Source organism: Rhinatrema bivittatum, chromosome 4 (assembly GCF_901001135.1).
Source record: "Rhinatrema bivittatum chromosome 4, aRhiBiv1.1, whole genome shotgun sequence".
NCBI lineage: Eukaryota > Metazoa > Chordata > Amphibia > Gymnophiona > Rhinatrematidae > Rhinatrema > Rhinatrema bivittatum.
The window spans coordinates 370,812,526-370,829,158 of NC_042618.1; the positions used below are offsets into that span (position 1 = coordinate 370,812,526).

The following is a 16,633-nucleotide window of genomic DNA, read 5'->3' on the forward strand; positions in this document are numbered from 1 at the left end:
ATCTGGCTGTAGCTATTGTGGTATCCGGCATGTCTGTACACAGATTGAAGAACTCTAGAAGATGAAATATCTTTTCAGAAGAGGTATTTGTGAGATTTATATAGGTTTATATTTCCTTGAAATAAGAATATATTTAAAATACAGTATATAAAGTAAAAGCAATTTCATTGTTATAATAAGAAAAGTATACCTGTTCGACCAAGGCCTGCATGGCAATGAATAGCTAGTTTTCCTTCTTGTAGTGCAAATGCCATCACTTTCACCATATCAAGTAGAGTAGTGAGAGATGCCACGCCAAAATCCTTCCATCCAAAATTATAAAAGTAAACTAAAAAAAAATTAAAAATATACATTTTTATTGTGGTAAATTCAAGAAAAAATATAATGTAATGAATCTTTCTGAAATGAATATTCTGTACTAGAAAATAACCCATAATCTGAAAAGTGCATGAGCATTCTTATCTTGGAGCAACAAACCCATGAGTAAAAAAGAGTATACAAAAAAGAGAACAATAATTTTACTCAAAAAATATACATACATACATACATACATCTCTGGTTTACCCTATTGTTTTTCATGTCAGCCCTCCTGCTATTCTTTAGCATAACTAAACTGTTTATTATTTAATAAGCTGTTCCTATTCAGTTGCGAGTTTGATGTAAAGCCTGCTGCTAATTTTACAGTTCCATGTAAACCGATGTGATGTCCCCCTACTAATGTCGGTATATAAAAATTTTCAAATAAATAAATAGAAATATGTTTCCAAAATTATACCTTAAATTTATAAATGGCCATCATAACCACGGTTACTGACTGTATTAATTGACTCAATGACTAATGTCTCAAATAGGTCATATTGTGGTGATATCTTTAAGTGGAATGTTCTATAATTGGACACAGGTGATGACAGGAAAATAAAATTGTATAACTTTTTTTTTTTTTTTTTTTTTAGCATGCACGTAAAAACACGCAAAATTCAAAGCTTGAGACACTTATCTGAAACAGCATTTGATGCTGTACAAGTTCTAAAAGTGAGACGAGTGAAGACTATCAGGTCTTGATAATATCATCTGATGACTATGAGGAATCTGACATTACAATGTTTTGAGAGCACTACCTTAGGGGTGGTCAATTCCATAACATACATACGATTTTCCATACTGGGTCAGACCAAGGGTCCATCAAACCTAGTATCCTGTCTCCAACAGTGGCCAATCCAAGTCACAAGTACCTGGCAAGTACCCAAGCAACAATCGGTGGCTATTCCCTATTGATTAATAACAGTTTATGGACTTCTTCAGAAACTTATCCAACCCTTTATTAAACCCATCTACACTAGCTTCCTTAACCACATTCTCTGGCAACAAATTCCAGAGCTTAATTATGTACTGAGTGAAAAAGAATGTTCTCCAATTTGTTTTAAATGTGCTACTTGCTAACTCTATGGAATGACCCCTAGTCTTTGTATTATCCAAAAGGGTAAATAACCATTTCACATTTACCTGTTCAAGTCCTTTCATGACTTTGTAGACCTCTATCATATCCCCCCCCCCCCCCCCCCCCAAGTCATCTCTTCTCCAAGCTAAACAGCCATAACCTATTTAACCTTTCCTCATATGGGAGCCGTTCCAGGCCTTTTAACATGTCGGTCGCCCTTCTCTGAACTTTCCTCAGTGTAGCTATATCTTTTTTGAGATGCGGTGATCGGAATTGCATACAGTATTCAAGGTGTGGTCCAACCACTGAGCGATACAGAGGCATTATGACATCTTCCATTTTATTTGTCATTCCCTTCCTAATTCCTAACTTTCAGGGTCATTCATCAAAATGCATTATGGCATTAACGCAAGCGATAACAACGCTAGCGCATGACGCAAATGCAAATTTTGGGAAGGGGGAGCCTGCGGCCTGTTTCCTCACTGACGCTACCTCAGATCTAGTGCGCACCTCAGCCAGGGGTGTTGCCTCGGTAGTGGCACCCAGAAGACAACTATGGCTACGGAATTGGTCGGCTGTAGCGACATCCAAAGCGAACCTCACGAGAATGCCTTTTAAAGGCTCTCTCTTGTTCGGAAGCAAATTGGAGAAGTTAGCCAACAAATGGGGCGAATGTCCAGTGCCCCGACTACCGGAAGATAGGAATAAAAGACCTCGGCGCTCCTCCCCCAGAAGAACCAAGGACAGAGGATTCAACGCTTTAGATATTGAGCTCTCCTGATAGCAGATGGGAGACTGAGTCAGATTTCAAAGCTGACGTCACCCTACATATACCCGTGCAGTAAGCCTAGCTCTTCAGTATTCTCTTCGAAAACCCAGGATGGATATATGTTGCTTAATATTTTGAATAAACTTGATTAACCTTGAACTGGTTCAACTGATTTTATTATATATATATATATATATATATATACACAAACTTTTTTTTGTTTGTTTTGAAACTGGAGACCACCAGTGCACTCAAACAATAAACGCCGACACCAGACAACTGAGGGTGTCTTGAACTAGGGGTAATTCTCCAATGAACTGCTAAACCGTGTATAACATTACATCAATACTCATAACACTGGTTACATGTATTGGGTATGAAACTTGTAGATTTCTAGCTACAACCAGACCTCATATAACAATTTGGAGAGTTTATTTTGTGCTTACTCTCACAATCAAGTATACCACATATACCGAATTTTGTGTGTGTATTGTGGTTCCTTTTAGATTTTTCAATCATCGGTCATGGTTGTATGCTCTTATTTCAAAAACATCTTTTTTTGTATTTTTTTTTTTTTAAATTTTTTTTCATTTTAAATTTTTTTTATCCATTTCTTAAATGTTTAAAGAGCTTTAAATTTTATCCATTTCTTAAATGTTTAAAGAGCTTTAAATATACAAATCACTTATCTTTGGACTTGAGTGATCAAAAAACGCTGAGATCATGAGCTCTGTGCCCAAACACTGAAATGCTAGACTCTATGTGATTTGTATATTTAAAGCTCTTTAAACATTTAAGAAATGGATAAAATTTAAAGCTCTTTAAACATTTAAGAAATGGATAAAAAAAATTTAAAATGAAAAATTTAAAATGAAAAAATTTTTTTTTTTAAAAATACAAAAAAAGATGTTTTTGAAATAAGAGCATACAACCATGACCGATGATTGAAAAATCTAAAAGGAACCACAATACACACAAAAAATTCGGTATATGTGGTATACTTGATTGTGAGAGTAAGCACAAAATAAACTCTCCAAATTGTTATATGAGGTCTGGTTGTAGCTAGAAATCTACAAGTTTCATACCCAATACATGTAACCAGTGTTAGGAGTATTGTTGAACTAGGGGTAGGCTTTGGCTTACCCGTATTCGTTTAGTCTCGAGATTTGTTATCCGAGGTTCTCGATTTCCAGAGCAGCCGTGGGCAGATTGCTGAGACTGTCTGTCTACACTAAGGAAAATGAAATTATCAGGTAAGTAATTTCTCCATTTCCTAGCGTGCAGCCAGATGGACTCAGGACCAATGGGATGTACAAAAGCTACTCCTGCACAGGGTGGGAGGCTGCCCGTGGCCCACTTTGAACTGCCCTTGCAAAGGCTGTATACCCCCCTGGCCTGAACATCCAGGCGGAAGAACCTGGAGAAGGTGTGTAGGGAGGACCATGTTGCCGCCCGACAGATCTCGGCTGGAGACAGCAGCTTTGTTTCAGCCCATGAAACTATCTGGGCCCTAGTAGAATGAGCCTTGACTTGGCTTCCCTGCCTCTATGTAGGCAGCCTGGATTACTTCTTTGATCCAGCGGGCTATGGTCACCCGCGATGCAGCTTCCCCTTGTTTCTTCCCGCTGTGAAGAATGAACAGGCGATCTGTTTTGCGCAAGGGTTACGATCTTTTCAAGTATTGGACTAGGAGTCTGCCGACATTCAGGTGGTGAAGGAGGCGTGACTCTTCCGAATCCTTGTGCTCATCTGGAGATGATAAAAATATGGTTTGGTTCATGTGGAACTGGAAAACCACTTTCGGTAGGAAGGATGGAACAGTACGCAGCTGTGTGGTGCCCAGGGTGAACCTGAGGAACGGTTCCTGGCAGGATAGTGCCTGAAGTTTGGAGATGCGCCGAGCTGAACATATTGTGATCAAGAATGCTGTATTTAAGGTCAGGAGACATAGCGACAGACCGCATGTTGGTCTGAAAGACTCCCCTGCTAGGAAGTACTAGATTGGAGGTTCCATAGAGACACCAGCCACTTTAGGGGTGATCGGAGTTGCTTAACCTTTCAGGAAGCAAGACACATCTGGATGAGTTGATAGTCTGGTACCGTCCACATTGGATCTGAAGCAGACCAGGGCTGTAACTTGGACCTTGAGGGAGTTGAGAGACAACCCCTTCTTCATGCCGTCCTGCAGGAATTCCAGGATGTGGGAATCTTGGCTGTCCTCGGGAGGAAACCGCGGTCTTCACGTCAGGCTTCAAATACTCTCCAGATCTTTATGTAAGTCAGAGATGTGGAGAACTTAGGCGCCTGGAGCAGGGTGTCAATCACAGCTTTTGAGTAGCCGTGCTTTTTCAGGCTAGTCCTCTCAAGGGCCATACCATAAGAGAGAATAGAGCTGGGTCTTTGTGGAAGAACGGTCCCTGCTGAAGAAGGTCCCTGTGTGAGGGGAGACGCAGAGGGTTTCCCGCAAGTAGTCTTTGCATGTCCGCGTACCATGGCCATCTTGGCAAGTCTGGGGCAATTAGTAGAACTAGTCCCCTGTGGTATTCTATCTTGTGGATGATTCTGCCCAGTAGTGGCCAGAGTGGGAAGGCGTACAGGAGGTCTTCCTCTGGCCAGTTCTGGACGAGAGCGTTGATTCCCTGAGATTGTGGTTCTCGTCTGCGGCTGAAGAACCTGGAGACCTGGGCATTGAGATGCATTGCCAGTAGGTCCATGACTGGGAGACCCCATCGATTTACTAACAGCTGGAAGGATGTATCCGCCAGCGACCATTCCCCCGGGTCTAGGCTCTCCCTGCTGAGGTAGTCCACTGAGATGTTGTCTTTTCCTGCGATGCGGGAGGTCGAAATCCCTTGCAGATTTATTTCCGCCCACGCAATGAGGGGGGTCTATCTCCAGAGACACCTGCTGGTTCTTGGTTCCTCCCTGGCGGTTGATGTAGGCAACGGTTGTTGCGTTCTCAGACATGACTGACTGACTCTCCTTGGAGTCTGTGGCTGAATCGTAGGCAGGCTAGTCTGACTGCTCGAGCTTCCAGGCGGTTTATATTCCATCTCGCCTCTTCCTTGTTGCATTGCCCCTGGGCCATCAGTTCCTGACAGTGGGCTCCCCACCCTCGCAGGCTTGCATCCATGGTGAGTACGATCCAGTTCGGTGGGGAGAGGTTTACTCCCCTGCTTAGGTGGTCTTCCTGTAGCCACCTTGGAGCTGGTCCCGAACCTCTGTCGGTAGCTGGAGGCGAATTGAGTAGTTCTGGGACGCTGGGTTCCATCTTGCCAGTAGGGAATGTTGTAGCGGTTGCTTATGGGCCCTTGCCCACGGAACGACTTCCAGAGTTGACGTCATGAGGCCGAGGACTTGGAGGTAGTCCCAAACCTTGGGGCAGACCGAGGTCAACAGTTTTTGCATTTGGCTCATAAGTTTCCTTCTCCTTGAAGGGGGGGGAGGAAGACCTTGTTCTGTTTGGTATCTAACTGGACTCCCAGGTACTCTGTTGACTGGAAGGGCTGTAGGCAGCTCTTGGCTGTGTTCATGTCCCACCCGAGTTCCTGTCGTAGATTCCTGACTCTGATGTTCACATGGTGACTCTCCTCCGGAGACTTTGCCCTGATCAGCCAATCATCCAAGTAAGGATGTACCAGGACTCCTCCTTTCTTCAGGGTTGCTGCCACAACCACCATAATTTTGGTGAAGATTCTGGGAGAGGTAGCTAGGCTGAAAGGTAGCGCCTGGAACTAGTAATTATGACCCAGTATCGCAAAGTGCAGGAATCGCTGGTGGTCCTGATGGACCGGGATGTGAACGTAGGCTTCAGATAGGTACAGGGAGGTTAAGAATTCTCCCGGTTGTACTGCCATAACGGAGCATAGGGTTTCCATGCGGAAGTTTGGTACCCTCAGGTAAAAGTTGATGGCCTTGAGGTCCAGGATGGGCCGGAAAGCTCCTTCTTTGGGGACGATAAAATAAATGGAATAGTGGCCAGTATTTTCTTGAGGCGTGGGCACCGGGGCTATTGCCTTCAGGCTGAGTAGTCTTGCTAGTGTGATATCTACTGCCAGTCTCTTGGAGTGGGAGTGGCATGGTGATCTCATAAAATTTGTCTGGAAGGGTGCTCTGGAATTCCAGAGAGTCCCTTCTCAAATGATAGTTAGGACCCACTGTCCGATGTTATCTCGACCCATCTTTGGTAGACTAGGGCAAGTCTGCCCCCTAGGCCTTTTTCCAGTGGATGGGTCTGCATCTTCTCATTGTGGGGTACGGTCAGAGCCTGCCCCCCTCTTAATGTGTCTGATCTGAAATGAATGAGACCTTCCTGAAGGGCGAGGTGCTTGTGACTGTGTGTTCTTGTAAGGTCTAAAACGCTGCGATCCTCTGCCCTTAGTTCTTCTGGGGGAGGAGCGCTGAAATGTTCTTCTGTTCCTATCTTCCGGTAGTCGGGGTACTGAAGATTCACCCCATTTATTGGCTAATTTCTCCAATTCGCTTCTGAACAAGAGATCTCCTTTAAAGTGCATTCTCATGAGGTTCGCTTTGGATGTCGAGTCAGCCGTCCAATTCCAGAGCCATAGTTGTCTTCTGGCTGCCACTGAAACACCCCTGGCTGAGGTGCGTATGAGATCTGATGTGGCATCGGTGAGGAAGGAGACCGCAGGCTCCATCGTTTCTCCGGACGTAGTTGCGTCTCTGGAGAGGAGCAAACAGGAGCTTGCCACCAGTGCGCAGCAGGAAGCAATTTGTAGCATCATAGCTGATATGTCAAAGGACTGCTTAAGAATGGCTTCCAGCTGTCTGTCCTGGGTGTCCTTCAGTGCTGTACCTCCCTCCACAGGGATTGTAGTGCGCTTTGAGACTGCACAGATCATAGCGTCCATTTTAGGGAAGCGTAGAAGTTCCTTGGCCATGGGTTCCAGAGGATATAGGGCTTCTAGGGCCTGTCCCCCTTTGAAGCTGGCCTCTGGAGCATTCCATTCCAGGTCAATCAGTTCCTTGATGGTCTCCAACATAGGAAAGTAGCATGAGGCCTTACAGAGATACACCAAAATGGGGTTCCTTCTTTGGTTCCATTATAGGGTCCATGCCTGGAAAGACCAGCGCCTTTAGAGTCTGGTAACATCCTTGTGGAAGAATCGTAGCATGGTTCGGTATGGCTCCATCCTTGGGGGGATTTCTCTTTCTTCCAGGGAGTCAGTTTCGTCCTCTGAGGTGTCTGAATCTCCATCAGGGAGGCTCTTGGTTAGGAGAGGCATGTCTTGAAGAACCCGGGAGGTGCTGGGCATGGCTTGTGCTTCCGACAGGGGTTGGGTCGGATGCGCCGCAGTGGCTGGTTGTGCCTGGACAAAGGTTTGCAGCACCTTAAAAAATTCCACCCAGAAGAAGGTTCCTGGGTCCATGTTGATCCCAGGAAGAGTTGTAGTGTAGGCCCCAGAGGTGCCTTCCTGTGGGGGTGCAGAGTTGGAAATACATAGGTCAGGAGTACCATCATCAGTGGTTCCAGATCCCTCTCCTGGCTGTAGGGGGGGGTCTTGCCTTGATTCTCCCTGAGACTGCTCGCACTGCTGGCATAGGAGAGATTCCAATTCAGGTTGTGCGGCTCTTAAGTGGCAGGCTGGGCAAAAGGGGTGTCCCTTGGCCTTTTTGGATGGCGGTGCCGTTGTTTGTGATTGTGTAGAGCTTAAGCCTCGTCCGTGCATGGAGATATGCGCGTGGATGTGCTTAGTTGTGCGCACCGGGTGTGCAGAAGTTATGCACACGGACTATAGAGTTTGTGCATCCAAAATAAATGTGCACAGCAGAGCTATGTGCGCCGATATGCGTGCAGCACAGTTGTGCACATGGCTGAGTTGTGCGCGCAGCTCAGTGTTTGCCTTTATGGGTGCAATCAAGTTAGGCGCCTCAGCCCTCCGGCCTGCCCCATACGTGCCGCCAATCGAGGGGGGAAAATGGTGACCCCGCTGGCAAGATGGTGACCCCTCCCCCGGAGGGTCTCTACGTGTATGGGCCCCCACACCGAATCTGGGCCTAGCCCAAGGAGGGCTGCTCGACCCAAATTTAAACCTCGTCGGGAGGAAGATCGGTACGGCTATTCGAGCCTTGGAGACTTAAAAGTAAAGGTTTCTACCTTACCTGGTCTCGGGCTTACCGGTCGCTTGCCAGGCGGTCTCCAGCTGCGGGGGGAGAGGGAAATACCTTCACCGCTGCGCTCGAATCTGCACCCGCTGCCTTTCAGCCACCCTAGGGGCTAAGTCAACGCCGGGAGCCGGCTGCTGGACCAAGGCTCACCTCTGAGGAATATCAAGAATCACCTCAGGAAAGTCTCGACTGTGAGAGGGACCTTAGGTTTCACCGCAGGAGAAGCGGGGCTCTCTTCTTGAAGGTAAATTTTCTCTCTTCTTTCTTGTTGTAAATATTACACTATTCTCGTAATGGAGAATAGTGTAATATTTACAACAAGACGGAGAAATACTGAAGAGCTAGGCTTATTGCATGGGTATTTGTAGGGTGACGTCAGCTTTGAAATCTGACTCAGTCTCCCATCTATCAGGAGAGCACAATACCCATTGGTCCTGAGTCCATCTGGCTACACGCTAGGAAAATGCAAATTTTGGGAAGGGGCGGGATTAGGGAGGACTTTGAGTGGGAATTATGAAAATGAGGGACAATATCGCATCATGCGATACCACAATGCATACTTTTGCATGGTTTTAATCCCGAAAATAACTACACCTTTTTTCCTAGTGTTAATCTGTGCAATATGCCCGAAACGGCTGTAATGCAATTCGCGAAACTGCACTTCTGGGAGTCATCCTGGTGCCTGACCCCTGACCAAAGACCATCGCTGCAATGATCAGGCTAGGTAAGCTGGGGTGGGATATTTAAATAAAAAAAAAAAAAAAAAAAAAGAGGAAAGAGGAAGGAAGTGACATCATTGTCCAAATGTACATGAAAGTGTTGTGCTGACCCAAAGCTTTCATAATCAACCAAATAAGCCAATTTATTGGTCAGAAAAAACTTATCGCAGCTGTAGAATTTTGTTCAAGCTGTCAGGAGAGTACAGCCACTTGAAGGAAATCAGCTAAAAATAAAATTTTCTTTGTGATGGGGAGGTGAGTCCGAGGCACGGTGGGAAGCAGTATTTAATAGTAATGATTTGGAAGAATTAAAACAAATCATGGTGAACCTGGATGATACAATAGGGCAGACTGACGGAGTAAAGAGTAGCAAATCGTCTGGACTAAATGGTATATATCACAGAGTTCTGAAAAAACTAAAATATGAAATTGCAGATCTATTACTAGTAATGTATAAACTATCATTAAAATAATCCATTGTACCTGAAGCTTGGAGGGTGGCTAATGTGATGCCAATCTAAGAGCTCCAGGGTTGATCAGAGAAACTATAGACTGGTGAGCCCAACTTCAGTGCTGGGAAAAATTTTAAACTCTTCTAAAGAATAAAGTCACAGACCATTTAGAAAGACATGATTTAATAGGACATAGACAGCATGAATTTACATAAGGGAAGTCTTGCCTCACCAACCTGCTACATTTTTTTAAAGGGTTAATTCACATGTGGATAATAGTGATTCAGTGGATATAGTGTATTTGGATTTTCAGAATGCATTTGACAGTCACCCATGAGACTCCTGAGAAAAATAAAAAGTCATGGATTAGAAGGTAATGTCCTTTTGTGGACTGCAAACTGGTTAAAAGATTAGAATCAGAGAGTAGGATTAAATGGTCACTTTTCTCAGTGGAAAAAGGTAAATAGTGGAATGCCTCAGGGATCTGTACTTAAGAGTGCTGATTTTCAATATATTTATAAATGATCTGGAAAGGGAAAGACAAGTGAGCTGGTCAAATTTGAAAATGACAAAAATTATTCTGAGTAGTGAAATCACAAGCAGATTGTGAGAAACTGAAGGAAGATTTTGTAAGAAGAGACTGGGAATGACAGATGAAATTTAAAGTGATACATAAAGGAAAAATAACACACTGTAATTACAATTATAGAAGTTACAACCCAGGAAAAGGATCTGGACATCATCATGGACAATACTTCAAAATCATTAGTTCAGTGTGTGGTGGTGGTCAAAAAAGCCAACAGAATGTTAAGAATTATTAGGAAAGGAATGGAGAATACCATAATACTTCTATCACTCCATGGAGAGAGTGCATGTATTTTGTACAATTCTAGTCACTGCATCTCAAAAAAAGATATAGCTGAAATGAAAAAGGTACAGAGAAGGGCGATCAAAAGAATAAAGGGGATGGAATGGCTCCCCTACGAGGAAAGGCTAAATAGGTTAAGGTTGTTCAGCTTGGAGAAGAGACAACAAAGGGGGTATATGATGGAGGTCTATAAAATCATAAGTGGAATAGAATGGGTAAGTGTGAATTAGTTATTTACTTTTTCAAATAAAAAAACTAGGGGATACTCCATGAAGTTAGTAAGTAGCACATTTCAAATGAATCTGAGAAATTTCTTTCACTCTGTACACAACTAAGCTCTGAAATTCATTGCTGAAGGATGTGGTAAAGGCAGCTAGTACAGCTGTTTTTTTAAATAATTAAATCTTTATTAAATTTAAATAATTTTCAACAAATGACAAATCACAAAAATCATGTAAATGTCATATAGATTTAATAAAACATAAAAGAACTAAAGAGGAAATAATTGACAGCATTTTCATAATTCAGTCCACATTAACAAAAATACATTAATACTCAAAAGTAAAAGAAAAGAAGAGAGGCATATGTCTTCCCAATAACAGCCACTTTCATGGTGGAATTAAATAAACTAGAGCTATTTGCCTGTTTTATCTCTCAAAAATGTTTCCAAATGTGAAGGGTCAGTGAATACAAGTTTATTATTTTGAAAAGAAACTAAACATTTACACAGAAATTAAAGAAAGTAGGTTGTCCCAAGGGATAACACTTTGTCTCTACAAAAGAAATTGCTTTCTTCAACACTGAGTCACATAAGAAACATCTGGGAATACTTGTACTCTGACCACAAAACAAAAAATCCTTATTAAGAAACACTACATCCTTATACTCTGCACAAAAAGATGCTAGGAGAGTTGCTTTAAGAGCATTATCATAGCTGGGTTTAAAAAAGTTTGAACAAGTTCCTGGTGGAGAAGTACATAAACTTATTAACCAGATAGACTTTGGAAAAGCACTACTTATTCCTGGGCGTTGGCAGCATGGGATCTATTGTTTAGGATCCTGACAAGTACTTCTGACCTGGACTGGCCACTGTTGGAAACAGGATACTGGGCTCAATGGACCCTTGGTCTGACCAAGAAGTGGCATAGCCACGGGTGGGCCTGGGTGGGCAGCTGCCCACCCAGTTTAGACCCAGGCCCACCCAACTGGCACCGGAACTGCACGGCTGTCGCGGGATCCCATCCCCGGGACAGTGAAGTGGAGGACCCAGGCCTGGCGCGCGATCACGGCACACATGGGGAAGCGGTCCTGCAGCCATATGGCCGACCAATCTTCCTGTTTGTGTGGGGGGGGGGGGGGGGGGGGCGAGCGGAAGTGCCGCGCACAGCTTCTGCTCCCCCCCCAGCAGGAAGATCGGTCGGCTGAACGGCCCGAAGATAGCAGGAGGCCGATGGCAGCAGGAGAGGCCAACCGATCTTCCTGCTCTGGGGGGGAGGAAGTGGAAACTGTGCACAGGCTTGAATGTGTATGTGTGGATGAGAATGGGAGCCTTGGTGTGTGTATGGGTGAAAATCGGAGCCAGGGTGTGTATGGGAGTGAGAATGGAGTCTTGAATGTGTATGGGAGTGAGAATGGAGTCTTGAATGTGTGTGGGTGAGAATGGAGTCTTGAATGTGTGTGGGTGAGAATGGAGTCTTGAATGTGTGTGGGTGAGAATGGAAGCTTGAATTTGTGGATGAGAATGGGGGCTTGAATGTGTGTGTGTGTGAGAATGGGACCTCAAATGTGTATATGTGTGGGTTAGAATGGGAGTCTGGGTTTGTATGTGTGGGTGAGAATGGGTGCTTGGATGTGCGTCTGTGTGTGCATAAGAATATAAGCCTGGGGAGGGGTGAGAAAGTGAGAGCTTGTATGTATGTCTGCAGAGATTGTGAGCTTGGGGCGGGGGGAGAGCATATGAGAGTGAGAGCTTGAGTGTGTGAGGGAGTCTGTGAGAGACAGTAAGAGTGTGTGTGTGTGTGTGTGAGGGAGTCTGTGAGAGAAAGTGTGTGTGTGTGTGTGTGTGTGTGTGTGTGTGTGTAAGGGAAGAAGACAGTAGTAGAAGAAAGACACTGAAAAGGAATTAGGAAATGAGCAACAAGGGAAAAAATGGGAGAGAGAGACCAGGACCAACTGATTAAAAAAAATACAAAGATCAGACAACAAAGGTAAAAAAAAAAAATAAAAAATATATATATATATATATATATATATATTTTGAGATGATAGCAATTTAAATATGTCATCTTTAGGAATGTACATTTCTTATATTTTTGAATTTTGCTCTTTCTTAAGAATTCCACTGTTCAGACATTTTAGTTTCCCAGGCTTTGTATTTTGGCTTTATCTGCATGTTTCTATTTCTAATTTATAGTCTCTTGTTTCTATATTAGGTAAGGTTCGGTCTCAGTTTTGCCTGTGTGTGACAGAAATGCAGTATTTCTAGCATATAGTTTCTCTGTAGTAGTAGTCCAGCTTGTTCTGTTATTCCAGTAGGTGATGTATTAATGTTCTAGGGCCTGGTGTAGTATTTGCATTGCTGCTTTTTCATAAGGTTGCTGTTTGAATCCTGAGAGTCAATGCTGTGATTGTATGGCAAGGTTCTAGATGCCTCTTTCTTTGCAAGAGTTTGTGTTACTTCACAAAATAGCAGTGGAGGGTTATTTTTTGCTGAGATGACACCAGAATTTGAATTTTGTTTTCATGTTAGCTGTAATGTGAATTGCCCTAGCTCTGCGCTGCACCTGTTCCCTCAACGGGAATGGTGGTTCACTTTGAGATGGCACAGACCATGGCGTCCACTTTCGGGAAAATGCAGGCATTCCTTGGTCGCTGGTTCCAGAGGGTATAGGGCCTTCCAATGCCCGACCCCCTTTGAAGCTGGCCTCTGGGGCATCCCACTTCAGGTCAATCAGTTCCTGGATGGCTTCCATCATTAGGAAGTAGCATGAGGCTTTACGAAGGGACACCAGGATGGGGTTCTTCTTTTCTTCCCTCATAGGATCCATGCCTGGAATACCCAGAGTCTGGGAAACAAGGGCTGGTAATTTCATCATTGTGGAAGAAGCGAAGCATGGTTCGGTATGGTTCCAGTCCTGGAGGGATTTCTCCTTCTTCCAGGGAGTCGCCATCATCATCTGAGTTGTCTGGGTCCCTGTCAGGAAAATTCTTGGTTAGGCGAGGCACGTCTCAAGTAATCCGAGCAGGGCCGGGAGGATATTGTGCTTCCAGCAGGGGTTGAGCCCGGGGCACAGCTGGGGCTGATTGCGCCTGAATGAAAGCTTGCAGCCCTTGGAAACATTCTAACCAGGAGAAGGTCCCTGGGTCCATGTTAATTCCAGGGGGAGTTGGAGTAGGGGCCCCAGAGGTGCCCTCTTGTGGAGAAGCCATCTTGGAGATGCACAGATCCGGTGAGCTATCGTCAGTAGCAGTTCCGGACCCATCCCCTGACAATAAGGGACCAGGCTTTGGTTCCCCCTGGGCTTCTTCGCAATGCTGAAATAGGCAGGACTCCAGTTCAGGCTGCGCAGCTCTTATGTGGCAGGCTGTGCAAAGAGAGTACCTTCTGGCCTTCCTGGACGCTGGTGCCATAGCTTCTATGTCTCGGCGCTAGTCAATTTTCAGACTTGGGTAAAAATATTGTATTCTGCTCCTGAAGCATATGTTAAGATTAAGGGACATTTTGCTGAATATCTTTATTTTAGACAGGGGAACTAGCAGGGCCGGTGCATGCATATTTGGCACCCTGGGCAAACCTTTAGTCATTCACCCCCCTACACACCCACTCAACTTAACTATTGGTAACTGCTCCAGTACAGTGCAGTAGATCCAGCAGAATGCTCCCTTCTTTGGCAATATTGGCTCTGGTATAGCACCCCTCTGGACCTCATGCAAGCAGGATTTTGCTTCCGCCAGAATCTTGGTGTTCTAGGTGATCACCTAGTTTGCCTAATGGAAGCTCCAGCCCTGGGAACTAGGTAGAAGTGTCCCCTTTTCTCCTTTACGTTTTGCTTTAGTGATTAAACCCTTTGCAATTAGAATCTGTAATAGGGATATTAGAGGCATATGGGTGGGGCAGAGCAAATTTAAAATTTTGCTTTTTGCAGATGATAATTTTTAATTTGATAGGTTCTCCTCTTTTCACTTACCATCCTAATAAATGAGCTTCATAGTTATGGTAAAGAGGCTGGGTTTAAAGTAAATATGGCTAAGTCAGAAATACTAAATATTACTGTACCCCAGGCTATGGTAGAGAACCTTCAGAAAAGCTGCTCATTCCACTGGACTTCTGAAGAGTTGAAATACTTCAGGATAGAGATAGCAGCTAGCAGAGATAAAGTAGTATAGGTTAACTATATCCTTATGATGAAATTTGGGAAACAGCCAACCTGTCTTGGTTTGGCAGAATAAAAAATGCTACAAAAATGAATGCCTTACTGAAATTATGCTATCTATTTCAAACTTTATCTTTTGTAATTCCAACAGAAATGTTTAGCAAATGTTGCTTACCTGTAACAGGTGTTCTCACAAGACAGCAGGATGTTAGTCCTCACATATGGGTGACATCATAGGATGGACAATGGTTGACAGAGGCTGAACAGCTTGATTCCACTGTGACCTCAGAGTCCAATGCATGAGTCTCATGGCCAGGCGGGCCATTGGTGCAACATGGACGGAGGACGCCATGTGTCCTAGCAGGACGAGGAATTGGCGAGCTGTTGCTGTATGTTGAGACTGCAACTGGTGAGCGAGGGCCACGAGTGTTAGCGCTCGTTGTCGAGGTAGAAAGGCTTTTGCCTGTAAAGTGTCCAAGTCTGCCCCAATGAACGACAAGTTTTGAGATGGGGTTAAATAGGATTTCCCGTAATTGACAAGAAATCCTAGAGAAATTAAAGTATGTAGAGTGAAATTGAGGGACGACCGAGCGGCTTGCTGGGTTGGAGCCCTGATTAACCAGTCGTCCAGATAGGGGTAGACGTGCACACCTTCTTTCCTGAGGAAAGCTGCTACAACTACGAGACATTTGGTGAAGACTCGTGGTGCAGACGCTAGGCCGAAAGGAAGCACTCTATATTGATAGTGCTTTGGGCCTACTAAAAACCTGAGGTACTTGCGATGAGTTGGAGTGATCGCAATGTGTGTGTATGCGTCCTGGAGGTCCAGAAAGCAGAGCCAGTCTCCTCTTTGTAGAAGAGGTAGAAGCAAGCCCAAGGTTACCATCTTGAACTTTTCCCACTGGAGGTACTTGTTGAGAGCACGTAAGTCCAGAATTGGACGAAGCCCCCCGGATTTTTTGGGGATCAAAAAGTACCGGGAATAGAACCCTAGGCCTTGCTGTGAGAGTGGGATGGGTTCTATTGCTCTTAACTGGAGAAGAAGGGAAACCTCCTGCTCCAGAAGAACAGAGTGGTTGGATACTCTCCACACCTGCAGAGGTGGTGAGTCCGGTGGAAGAGTAAGAAAGTTTAGGTGGTAACCCTGAGCAATGATTGCTAGCACCCATTGGTCGGTTGTGATTGATTGCCACATGTTGTGAAAGTAGCACAATCGACCTCCCACTGGTATGTTTGGCAGAGGAATCAGACTGCTGCTCTCCAAGTGAAAGTCAAAAACCGGAAGCAGGCCCCGGCTAGGGAGCTGCTTGCGGCTTTTGCTTTCGGGCCTGGCGAGGCTGAGGCTTTTGATAAGGTCTCATAGTTCGGGACCTTGTTAGTGGAGGATAGTACTTCCTTGCATGGAAGAATGACTTCTTAGGGTCCTTCCTGAAGGGTTGTCTTAAGGGGAAGTCGGAAGGTATCGATGAGAGCTGTTTAAGGGTCTCATGATGGTCCTTTAATTCAGCCACTATTTGCTGGATCTGCTCACCGAACAGATTGTCTCCTACACATGGTAGGTCAGAAAGTCTGTCTTGTACTTCTGGGCAAAGGTCAGAGGATTTGAGCCAGGCCCATCGTCCTGCCGAGACAGCAGCTGCAGACACTCTAGTAGAGGTGTCGAAGATATCATAAGCTGGTCTTATCTCATGCTTTCCTGCTTCAAACCCCTTGTTGACAAGGATTTGAAGCTGGTCTTGGAATTGTTCAGGCAGGGTTTCAGAGAAGTCCTGTATCTGTTTGAAGATGACCCTATTGTATTGGGTCATATACAGCTGGTAAGCAGCAATTCTAGAGATGAGCATGGCCCCTTGGAACACTCGTCGACCAACATTGTCTAGGAACT

The 16,633-nt window shown here is 44.7% G+C and overlaps 1 protein-coding gene across 4 annotated transcripts in view; it reads right to left on the reverse strand.

The window, feature by feature from the left end:
- PTPDC1 (protein tyrosine phosphatase domain containing 1) overlaps positions 1 to 16,633 on the reverse strand; it is a 91,524-nt gene that overhangs the window by 23,838 nt on the left and 51,053 nt on the right. For all 4 annotated transcript variants that reach the window (XM_029600840.1, XM_029600839.1, XM_029600843.1 and 1 more), the window contains exon 6: positions 191 to 328. In XM_029600840.1, the coding sequence (XP_029456700.1) occupies positions 191 to 328 (138 nt within the window). The remainder of the gene's footprint in view (positions 1 to 190; positions 329 to 16,633) is intronic.